General features: G+C 50.7%; 1 protein-coding gene across 3 annotated transcripts in view; it reads right to left on the bottom strand.

Annotated features, from left to right (window-relative positions):
- The window catches only part of RIMS4 (regulating synaptic membrane exocytosis 4), a 57,335-nt gene extending 45,297 nt beyond the window's left edge, over positions 1–12,038 (bottom strand). Inside the window, exons 1-2 of one of the 3 annotated variants that reach the window (XM_011997627.1) lie at positions 11,914–12,038; positions 4,658–4,663 (exon numbers count right to left, since the gene is read on the bottom strand). In XM_011997627.1, the coding sequence (XP_011853017.1) occupies positions 4,658–4,663; positions 11,914–12,010 (103 nt within the window). In that variant the 5' untranslated portion in view covers positions 12,011–12,038. Of the gene's footprint in view, positions 1–4,657; positions 4,664–8,219; positions 8,223–11,913 lie in introns of all 3 variants that reach the window. The other 2 variants (XM_011997626.1, XM_011997628.1) reach the window with 2 other exon arrangements.
- Positions 12,039–12,044: the final 6 nt, after the last annotated feature.

The following is a 12,044-nucleotide window of genomic DNA, read 5'->3' as shown; positions in this document are numbered from 1 at the left end:
ATCCTTTGTCAGACACAAAGGACTTCACGTTTGCAAGGTGCAAAGTAGAAAGTCAGGACAGACACCCTCCAAAGAGGGACTTGGAAGGAGGTCCAGAAAGAAGCACCAGATACAGGTATATATTCATGAAAAACATTAAATATAGTACAGAATGCTGGAAAGAACACAAGTGTTAGAACAGGCCTGGGTTTGAAGCCCTGTTCTGCCCCTCACTAGCTGTGTGACCTTGGCCAAGTCAGAAGTCCATCTAGATGCTCAATTTCCATACGGTCGAATGTAATGACTATGCCCACCTTGTGGAGGGTGACCTGAAATGAGGGTTGGACATTGCTCAGCACAGAGCTGAGCACACCCACTCTACCCGCTCTGTAGTCAGGGGTTCCCAGAGAGTGGGTGAGTGGACCCCACCGGTGCCCTGGCCAGATCCCTCATGCCAAGCAGGTCCCCCATCACTCAGCTGCCATGAGTATCTGTTGGTGCCGGCTCACAGCTGCCCCATCTTTGGACAACTGCCCTTAGCTCATAGGAGCTGCCTTGCCCCAACAGTTATGCCCTCGGGGGACTACCCTGCTATAGGAGTACCGAAGGCTAGTCAACCGTGCCATGCCATCCATTCTCCAGAGCCCCCCAGGATCTGGCTGAGGTTAGCCTGCAGCCAAGTGCCCATGTCTGGCTGCTGCTTCTCCTGCCCCATGCTGCGTCTCCCTCTCCCTCTCTTGCAGGTTTCACCTGCGAGCACTCCCGCAGTCTATTACTTGCACAAAAATCCATGTCTCAGGCTAAGACGGTGGAAACCGTGAAGAGTTCTCCTGTTTTTCTGGATTCTTTATAAAATCAAGCGACTTCTGCGGAGAGTCCAGAGAAGAAGGTACATGTTAAATTCTCCCTTGAGCCGGGCGTGGTGGCTCATGCCTGTAATCCTAGCCCTTTGGAAGGCTGAGGTGGGCAGACCACCTGAGGTCAGGTGTTTGAGACCAGCCTGGCCAACATGGTGAAACTCCATCTCTACTAAAAATATAAAAATTAGCTGGGCGTGGTGGCGCACGCCTGTAGTCCCAGCCACTCAGGAGGCTGAAGCAGGAGAATCACATGAACCCAGGGGGCAGAGGTTACAGTGACCTGAGATCATGCCACTGCACTCTAGCCTGGGCGACAGAGCGAGACTCCAGCTCAGAAGAAAAAAAAAAAATTCTCCCTTGCTGGAGCCACACACCTGACTCCCCTCAGGGCCCAGCTGCCCAGTTTGGGGGTCCCTCTGCTAGGACTAAGCATGCCCAGTAGAAGCTGGGCACAAATGGTAGCTTCGTGAGGCCAGATGGCTCGGGGGTGGCTCGGCCGGGGCTTGGGTGGGCCCCAGAGGCACCTGGTCCAGTCTTGGTGTTGGACCCAGGCTGATGAAAGATGCTGCTCCAGACATTTGCGAGGAACTAAATTTCATTAGAGGACCCAATTAGTGACATATCTTTCCACCCACTCTCAGGTGATTCCAGGTGGCATTTACTAGGAACACTGAGTGCTGGAGATGAAGGGAGCAGACTTGAGGCCTCAGGTGCTGCAGGGTCCATGATGGCTCCTTGGGGTGCGTCGGGGGATGGGGAGAGACCCTGAGCTGTGTATCCAGAAACATCAGTGCCATAGACTTCCTGCGAGGCTTCAGGTGAATTGAGATTGCTCTCTGGGCTTCAACTAAGATAGCCACAGTAGATGACCTCAGAGGAACTTCCAACTAAAATAATGACAGCTAACACTCTTAAGACACTTCTACTGCGTACCAGGCTCTCTACCAATATTTATTCGTCTAATCCTCTTGACACCTTCGAGGTGGGAAGGGGCTATTATAAGCCTATTTTAAAGATGAGGAAACAGGCTCAGGGAGGTTAAGTGACTTGCTCAGAGTCACACAGCCAGTAAGTGGTAGAGCCAAGATTCAAATCCAGGTTATCTGGCTGTGGAGCTCATTACTTCCACCATGCTATACTGCCTGGTGCAACCCAGCTTCTCTGGAACTCTCACAGTGCCTGGCACAGCAATGGGCACCGCCATCAGTGCTCAATAAGAATTCAAAAACAGGAAAATAAGAAAAAACTGGTAGCCTGAAAGAGTGTGATGGCGGCTTGTGGGAGTGGGACTGGATAGCTGAGCGGGAGGGAGATGCCACGTCCTTGGATGTCCTCTGGTGCTGTATGGCTTTTTTACTATGTATCTATGGTATCAGCACTAATAACAGCATAAAGCATTATGAAAGCTGACAACAGTGCTTGTACCAGGGATGGGACAGGAGGATCAGAAGACAGGGGTGCCCAGGACACTTCCCACTGGATATTTTTCATGTGTTTAAAATGTTGTAGCATCTGCATATATTACCTAATCCAAAAAAAATACTTACTTTAAAAATTATCCAAGGACCAATCAAGCAAAGATCAGCTAGAGAGAAACTGGCAGGAGGGGGAGCTCTGGGGATGAAAAATAACCATCTAGGGGTTACCGCAGAGTTGAGGGAGACAAAGGAGGAAATGGAGGGGCCTGTACAAGTGTCCTTCCTTCTCTGGGAGACTCCTCGTATATCTAAATCAAGCCCACCAGACTCTCACTCTGCAGGCAGGGATACTGAGGCCCAAAGAGTCAAAGAAAAGTGGGTGTAGGAGACACTGAGACTCAGCGATGAACAAAGTTCTTCTCTCTTTACTCCTAACGCAGCCTTTTAGGCTCCACGGTGCACACAGTAAACACCACATACCTAGACCAGAGCAAGGAGGCCTGACGCCAGCTGTGTGCTGCTCCATCCCATCCTTCCTCCACCCAGATGTGCACATCACATCATTTTTACAAAGTCTACAGGAAGACGAAAGGCAGCAGCTTCCACCGCTTGGATGTCTTCTACGTGTTGTACACACATTCTCCCGAATTCTCACAAGGTATCTCTAACTCCATTTTGCAAAGCACAGGCTGAGGCTTAGATCAGTTACATACCACGGTCAAGATGCACAGCTAGAAAGGGCCATTGATGCAAACCCAGGCCTTTGGGCCTCCCAAGTCCGCTCATTTTTACTATCTCAAGCCACCCCTCACAGACGGCATTTCCCATCAGTTTAGCACAAGTCCCACCTGGAAACTATTTGTAAGTGCCTTTGTCTTCACATTCTGAGTTGTATGGGGCTGGGTGAGAATCTCATCACACCATAAGGTTGGGCCCCTGCCTCCAACCTGAGCTAGACCCCAATCTTCCCTAGAAAATTACCAGCGACCCCTTTCTTAGAAACATCTGAATAAATGGACTCAGTAAATTCCCTCGGTAGCATTACCCAACACTTTGCCCCCTTTACATCGATGATTTCTTTAATTTACTACTTCCCAGTAGAGGCTTTTCCTCAAATAAACTTCCTGGTTTTAACACACAGCCCTCCCTTTTCCCAATGCAGAAAAGGGACCATGTCCTGTTCTTGCTGGACAAAAACGGAGCTAGACCTGAATCCTCAGAATTCCCAGAGCTGTCTGGGTCCAATATCCCATGCAATGATATCGTGGCCTGATGCATTGCTCATTTTGACTCATTTATCATTTGTACAAATGACTTCCTGGAGGCTTTATGAGGGCCTATGTGTTAAACCTGGCGCAACGCAGGCAGCAGCTGAGACTCATTTGGATCACAGACTCTGTGACGGAAACAAGAGGGCCTGAAGACCGTACCCAGGACTGAATTTGGTACCCAATGTCCCAGCATCTAAGACATCAGGAGCCAGGAGACATCCCATGTTGGCAAGACCCCTTCAGTTCTCTCTAGCCTTTTCCTCCAACCCAGTGGTTCTCGAGGTAGGGTCCCTGGATCAGCAGCATCCGTATCTGCATCACCTGGGAACTTGTTAGCAATGAAATTCTCAAGTGCCCCCTGCCCCAAAACTAAATAAGAGACTCTGGGTGGGTCCAGTAGTCTGTGTTCAGAAGCCCTCCAGAGGATTCTGAGGCTCACTCAAGTTTGGCGGCCCTGCTCTAACCCATTTAAACTGACAACAGCCACTGTGACAACTGCAGCTGCTACCAATGACTGGGAACCTACTATGTGCAAAGGGTTAAACACACACTCTCATCCATTAATCCTCATAGCAAAGGACACCTTATTCCACGCATCCAGCTCTGGGCTAGGTGCGTTGTGTGCATGGTGTCATTTACTCCTCACTATAACCCTCTTTAGTATTATTATGCCCCATTTTACAGATGAGGACATTGAACCCCACAGGGTTGAAGCAACTTGCCCACAGTCATACAATTCAGAAGTGGCAGTTAAGATGAAAATTCAGATCGGCTGGATTCCAAAGCCATGTTCTTTCTGTCCATTCATGGAAGTTCCCCAGGGTCTCTCACACCTACATCGGTCTGGGTCAGGTGAGAGTCGAAGAGGGGCGGAGGCAGGCAGGGTGAGGAGAAAGAACCCAGCCTCAACTCCACAGTGCCTTCCAGCTACAATGTGAAAGGAAGCCGCGTTATGCATTTAAAGGCACAGCCATCTGTGCCGAAGGAACATAAAAAACAGGGATTCAGGAGGCATCAGTTCTTGGCCTCTCTATAACTTCACCCAGCTGGAGGCCTTTTCTTTTCCTTCTTTGGACCTCAGTTCCTGCACCAGATAATCTTTATCCTCTACAAGGCTGAGATAATTTGCCCCCTTCTCTGATCTCATCTCTCCAACCACACTGGTCTGCTTTCTATTCCCTAAAACTCAAACTCGCACTGAACTCAGAGCCTTTGCACAGCTATTCCCTCTACCTGGAACACTCTTCCTCCTCATATTCCCATTGCTGGCTCTTTGTCATTTAGGCTTTATCTCAAATATCATCTCCTTAGCCTTCCCTGACTACCTTACTTAACATTATCTCCTAGCCCATCATCGTTCCATTTTCATTCCACTTAACAGAACCTGAATTCTTTAATTGGTTACCTATTAATTGTCTGTTTCCCCCACCCCAGTTTCACTCGTTCCCCAATATGTCCCTAGCACTCTAGCACCTAGAACATTGTTCAACACTGAGCAGCTCATTAAATACTAGCTGAATGAATAAATACCAGAAAAAGAAAACCTGGACTCAGAGGTCAAAGCTCTGGATCCTTAATATGTGACCTTGGCAAGCCACTTCGCCTCTTTGAGCCTGTTTCCCTACTTGCTTCATGAGGAAATGGGCTAGATGCTCTCCAAGGGTCCTTCCAAGACTGGAAGTCTTGGAAAGCCAGACCTGGAAGCAGCCCAGCTGGTCCATCCAGAGAAGGCAGCTGGCCAGGGTCCCAGCAGCAGCTGCCCTCTCCCCACCCCCATCCACATCCCTGCCCAGCCACGCCATCATCTCACTCCCCCGTCGCAGAAACTGTTAATGAAGTGCGCACTGCTAAATGCAGTTACAATTACGGGGGCTAAGAATAAGGCGCTGACATCAGCCTCCTCAGTTTCCGAGTGAATCAGAAGGGGAGGGGGGAGGAAGGAGAAAAGGGGAGGGGGGGATGGCGCTCTGGAGCTGTCAAGTGGAAATAGCACAGCGTTAAATATAATCCAGCATTGGCCTACATCAGTCTGGAGAGGCAGGTGATGGCTTGGCCCCCAGGGCCAGGGCAGACAACTGGATTCTTCAAGGAGGCCAGGCAGCCATGGCAGCTGAGGGCCAACTGTGACAGGGATCATCCAGGAACCAATGGCCAGGAAGGCCCTCCGACGGGTGGGTGGATTGTAGCAGGGTGTTAGACCCTGGTGGGGTACATCACACCCAGGCCTTTGTCACCTGCTCTTCTGACAGCACAAGCATAGCCCCAGGAGCTTACACAGTCCTGTCTCACCCAGGATCTCATTTCATGCCCAGAAGCAGAAGATGGCCTAGAGTCAAACACACTTGGATTTGAATTGCCACCCTACAACCTGAGAAAGTCATGAATTCAACTGCTCTGAGCTGCCTGGCTTTCCTCATCTGCAAAATGGGTACATCTGCAACAGCAGCTACCCCTTTGGGTTGCCATAGGATTCAGTGCAATCACAGAAAGCACTGAGCACAGCCAAGCAAGCCCATCAATCATTTTATTTTTATAATCCTGAGATGCTTGAACAAAAATAATTAACCCTTTTTTTTCCAGATGAGGCTCAGGAAGGTTAAGAGATTTGCTTGAGGTCAGAGCCAGAGCGGATTCAAATCCAAGCCCAGTTATTTTTCTAATACAAAAAGGCAGTGGAACTGACAAGGAGCGCGGAATGGGGGAAGGTTTATAGTGGGGGAGATACCGCACCCTTTTGAGCACATTCACCGAAAGTGGCACCTTTCCAGCAATTTTTAAAAGACACGACGAAATGATGGTTGTTACGGCCATAGTTGAAAGACACAGAGGAGGCAAAGTAGCAAAAAGTCCCTGGGACAGGCGAGAGGGTCGGCAGAGGGTGAAGGCTTCCTTCCATTCTCGCTCTCCTCCGCACCTCTGCCCGCACCCCCACTCAGCCTTCAGTTGGAATTGGCTCTGCCTCTGGTTCTAGCGGGGAGTGGGGAGGGACACAGAGCCGCATCCTGAAAGGGAAACAAGGTAGATGGACCTCTCTCTCCCTTCCCACCAAACAGAACCAGGTGGGCCTATGGCAGCTGCAAACCGAGGAAGCTGGAGCCAGGAGTCTGGGGGCTTGGGGATGGGGAAGGGGGTGCCTAAGGGACAGAGAGGAGAAGGAAAGAGCTCTGATAGCACCAGAGCAGACCTGCAGACCAGTGATCTGTACAATGGGGTAAGGGGTGAATCCTCATGCACCTGATTTTTCTAAGATCATTCTTTCAGGATAATTTGATTAAAATAAAGTGGTTTGGGCTGGGCATGGTGGCTCATGCCTGTAATCCTAGTACTTTGGGAGGCTGAGACGGGAGGATCGTTGAGTTCAGGAGTTTGAGACCAGCCTGGTGACATAGTGAAACCCCGTCTCTACAAAAAAAAAAAAAAAAATTAGCCAGGGGTGGTGGTGCACGCCTGTAGTTACAGCTACTTGGGAGGTTGAAGTGAGAGGATCATTTGAGCCTGGGAGGCAAGGATTGCAGCAAGCTGAGATCGCACCACTGCACCCCACCCTGGGCGACAGAGTGAGACCCTGCCTCAAAGTAAATAAATAAATAAAGTGGTTTGTGTCCATACTCTCACCCCACCCCTCAACTTGAACTATGGGAACAACTGGTTCAATTTTCCATCATGCTTCAGTTATCCAAATCTAGAAGAGTTCTGCTCAGCTCTGAAAACATTAAGAAAATGGGAAGGGGGGTGTGGTCAGAAGAAGGGAGATAGGAAATGTCCTGCCCTGGAGGGTGAGGATGGGAGTGGAGGCTTCAAAGTGGCAACCTCATGCCTCCATGTGGTCCTGATCATGAAGGATATTTTAAGGCCTCCTCCCTCATCCACCCAGCCAGCCTCCTTTTAGGGCTGAAGGATTCATTCCCACCATCTTAGAGGGAAGGGGTGAGACAGCAGGACATTTTGTTTCCCAGAAAAAGCTCAGGTCAAATTTCAAGGACAAAAGTTAGCACTTGGTCTGGGAAAGAAAACTCTGCCAAATGGAACAAAGGGGGAGGGGGAGAACTCCAGTGAGGTCACTCCAGGTGCCTGGGGGTGTGGGGAGAAATTGGAACTCTGATTCTCCCTGCCAGGATCTGTCTGGCAGGATATAGGTATCGCCATCTCATCACCCAGAAGTACTCAGACTACCCCCTATATTTCCCCTCTGTCCAAAAATGGGGAGCGGGGCGCTGTGGTACTAGTTTTTGGATCCCATTCACTATCCCACCCCGCCCCCAGCCCAACAGATTTGGTCTGAGCGGAAGAGGGTGGTGCTGGGAAGGGCTTTCCAGCCCAGAGATGTGGCCCAAACCGCTAGGAGAGGGACCGGTAGCTGGCTGGTGTTGCCATGGCAACTTCCTCCCTGCGCTGGATCGAAGCTTCCATCCTATGGGCAAATCAGAGCTGGCTGCTCCAGCTTCTCCGCCCTTCTCCCGGGCGGGAGGGGGAGAACTGGACGCTGAAACCACTTGGTCAGGCTCAGGAACACCATGCTCAATTCCAGACCCTGATGTAACAACCCCCTTTGGCATCTGTTGGAAACTAGAGACACCCCAGCTCCCCAGCTAGGCCCCAAGGCAGAGTGTCAGGGCTGGGACTGTAGATGTGATTGGTGCAAATGAAGTGGTCAGGAAGAGCAGGGAACCAGTGGCTGAAATCCTCCCCACCCTCTTGACTGGCAGGCGAGTCCCCCAAATCCCTATGTTTAAGCCACTTCAAAGAAGGAGGGCTCAGCTCTACCTTAATAACTACAACGCTGCAATAAAAAGTATTGCAATTATATTAAAATTATAAAGCTAGCATTTTGAGAATCAGCCTTCTCCCCTCCCCAAACCCACATTCTTTTCTATGGTCATGTTCAGAAACAACTCTTTCTCAGTAACAAGACAGATAACAGCTAACATGTATTGAGAGCCTACCTCATGCCAGGTACTGTACTAAGACCTCTGCACAGCACAAACAGCATAATAGTTCATTAAAAGCACAGATGCTTGGATCAGATTGCCCAAGTTCAAGGCTTCATTAACTCACTTCCTGGCTGAGTGACCTTGAAGAAATTAGTATGTCTGTGCCTCAGTTTTCTCATCTGAAAATGGGGATGTTAACAGGATGGCAGTTTCATAGGCTTGCTATGAGGAATGAGTTAATATATTTAACATGTCTGGGAATATGTCTCGCACAAAGGTAATCATTTGTAAAATGTTAACCCTATGCAGTCCATGTTATTATTTTTCTTCTTCCTTACAGATATGAAACTGAGGCCACGTGTCTAACTCCTCCCCAATTACAAACCCAGTGCCAACAAGGCTGGGCAACAAAACACACACACAAAAACGCCCCCAAGCACGTGTTTCCCTAAAGCCCCAGCATCCTTGTGAAAGAGGGCAAAAGGAGCATCTCATGAAATAAGTTCAAAGTGCACGAGGGAAGATAACCCTTGAGAGGAATTCTAGGAACCAGTAATGACCAGCATCCTGGACCCACAGGGTGTGGAAAGAGGTGTGAGGAAGGCTTAGCTTCCTGTGCCCACCCCAGTGGCCAAGGATCTCAAGTCCAAATCAGGAATGAGCTCTGCCCCAGTTAAGGCTAATAAGAAAAAGGCTCCTTCTCACACCATTTCTCAGGAAACTAGCAAAAGGATGGCAACTAAACCCTGAAGATGGCTCTGGCTCAGTCTGGTTGGAAAAAGATGCATTCGACATGAGTTGGAAGCAGCAACAAAGGGGAGGCTCCGAGATGAGCCGGAGGCCTGTCAGGGACACATTTCTGAGACGGAGCCAGCAGAGACAGATAGGCATTAAGAGGACCAGGGGAGGGAGGGGAGAAGAGGCAGGTGGAGCCACGCCTGTGTCCAGTATGGGAGGGACCATTCCATTGCTTTTAGAAATCAGTTCAGCGCAGTGCTGTTCTAAAAGAATAAATCCAAAAGGCTTTTTTTAGGAGAAAATTAATGACTTTAAGGAGAACGAGAGAAATTAAGCACCAACACAACGCTGCCTACTTCCGACTTTCACCAGACATTTATTATTCTTCCGGAAATGAAAGTTGACTTTCTCCCTCCCCCTCCCAAATTTGAAGCATCCCTCAAGAACAGACAGTGAGCACAAGATGCCCAAATCAAACTCTTGGTCACCAGCCGCGCCCCCAGGCCTCCTCACCTGGGAAATATTTTCTACAAAGTGAGGTCTGGATTTCTTAAAAATCCTCTTTCAGAGGGAGGGCTACTGGTTTAATGGAAAGAGAACCATAAACCTGATTTTAGTCTCAGCTCTGTGGCTGCCTCACTAGATGACCTTGGGATATATTACACACACACACACACCCCCCCATTCCAGGGCTTCAGTCACACACATACAAACACACAAATACACACACACCCCCCCATCCATTTGCGGGCAAAAAGGGGATAGACAAGATGATTTCTAGGTCTCTTCCAAGTGAAACACTAACGAATTTCAAGAAGCCTGCTGGAAAAAACAAACATGAGTGGACCTTTAAAAATATCATTAATACTACATGAAGTTATCTGTTCTGACTTAAGTGAAACCAGAGCAAGTTGCCTGCAGCCTGCAATAACCAAGGTGTTTGACCCATGACACAGGGTTTGAAGAAAAACCAAACCATTCCTGCCTCTGATGCTCCTACAAACCCACGGTCCTGCCCAGACCGGCTCTTGAGACCCAAGTGGCCTGCTGACCACTCTACTGTGTTGGGGAGGCCCCTACTTCTTCCCTCCTTGCCTTGTCCAGAATAATAATACAACCTCCCTCAGCTACATCAAGGCAGAAGTTAAATCTCTGAGCCTCAGTTGTTTTTTTCTGTAAAATGGTGCTTGTAAAAATGGTAAAATGTCTCTGCAGCAACCATCTTCACCCTTACCCCCATCCCCACCTCCAGGTCAATAGAAAGATAGGTCTACTGGGGATCTGCCTCACCCATCATTCACCAGTCAACAAATTCTTCTGAAGAACAGGCAGGAAGACATGACCACCACTTCATCCCATGATAGAACCTTGGTTGCCAGGCTGATCAGACAAGGGTCCCCAAAGACTAAGTCTAAACCTGGGCCCAGGAACTTCCTAAAACCGTAGGCTACCTTTTGTGGATGGTGCAGACATGCACTTCGGGAGAGACAGTCCATGGTTTCCTCAGAGACTTGAAAGTGCCCATGAAACCATTTTGCTCCTCCAGCACATACGCTCCTCTCTTTTGTGCCCCCACTGAATTCAAATACTCTTGGATTTTCAGCTCACAAAACACTGAACTCCACCCTCACACCATACAGAGCCTTGCATCGATACGATGATCCCCATTTCAGAGATGAGGAAATCCAGGCTCAGGGGTGGCATGACTTGCCCAAGGTCACAGCTAACAAGTAGAGAATGAAGACTGGAACCTGATTCCGATTCCCAATCTGGCATTCTTTGAGGAACTGTCACCCAAGCCCTCTAGCTACCCCACCTGTTGGTGGATTCCCTTCCTCACCCCAGAACCAAATCCCGAGCGCTCATGTTCCTTCTGCCGGGTCCCAGGGCCCTAAAGAGTAGGTTTCCCTACAGCTCCCCACCCCTCCCTCTGGCTGAGGTTGTGCGCAGGCCTGGGAGGAGGAGGTTCAAGCCGCTGGATGGTGGCCGGCTTCAGCCCACCAAGAAAGGCGACTCCAGGGACGAGAGCACCTGAGGTCAGGGGCACACACCAGCGGGCGGACAAGTGTAGAGTTGGCGCTGCCCTACACCTCTCTCTGGGAAGTGAGGGGAGGAAAGGCCGTCACCTGGCCGGTTCCCCTGCGTCTGCCCCAGGCGTATAAGAAGCAGGAGTCTGGAGCCCCAGCCCCTGAGGAAAGGAGAGGAGAGACAATTGGGGGCGCTCAAGGCCTCGGGCGCCGGGCAGGGGTCTTGGGCAGGGATCCTCTGGATGCGGCCAAGACAAAGATGGAGAGGTAAGGTCTGCGCGCCACCTCCAATGGCGAGGGGCGCGTCGGAGCCCCAGGGTGGGACGGCCAAAGCCCCGGGCTTGAAGAGTGGGCACATTCAGGAGACTCGGGGAGGGTGGCGGGTCGGATCCAGGGACGAGGCAAGGGGCCTCCAATAGGCGCAGGTGAGGAGGGAGAGCTGGGTCCTGGCGACCCAAAGGGCCCACCTGCGGGAAAGGTGAATGCAGACGATCTTGGGGTCCCTGGGGGACAAGGCCAGAAGACAGCGCATCCTGGAGACCCTGAGGTCCCGTGGGTGCGGAAGGAGACCCTGGGGGCGCCTTCCCAGGGCGTTGGGGGAGGGAAGGAGGGCGCAAGGGTCGGGGAGGGGGCCTCCGGACCAGGATCCCGGGACACCCCGGGGGTCTGGGGACGGGCCGCGCGCTTACCTGCGTCCTCATCGTCGAAGGAGTTCATGCACGGGAAGTAGATGGCGAGCGCCTCGAAGGAGGCGGATAGACTGAGGCGGCTCTGCGAGCGCTCCATGCCTGCACCAGCGCCGGGCGCCTCGGCCGCGCCG

The sequence above is a fragment of the Mandrillus leucophaeus genome, unplaced genomic scaffold, assembly GCF_000951045.1.
Source record: "Mandrillus leucophaeus isolate KB7577 unplaced genomic scaffold, Mleu.le_1.0 Scaffold544, whole genome shotgun sequence".
Lineage (NCBI taxonomy): Eukaryota > Metazoa > Chordata > Mammalia > Primates > Cercopithecidae > Mandrillus > Mandrillus leucophaeus.
Note: the sequence above shows the minus strand (reverse complement) of the source record. Positions and strands in the feature narration are given on the sequence as shown.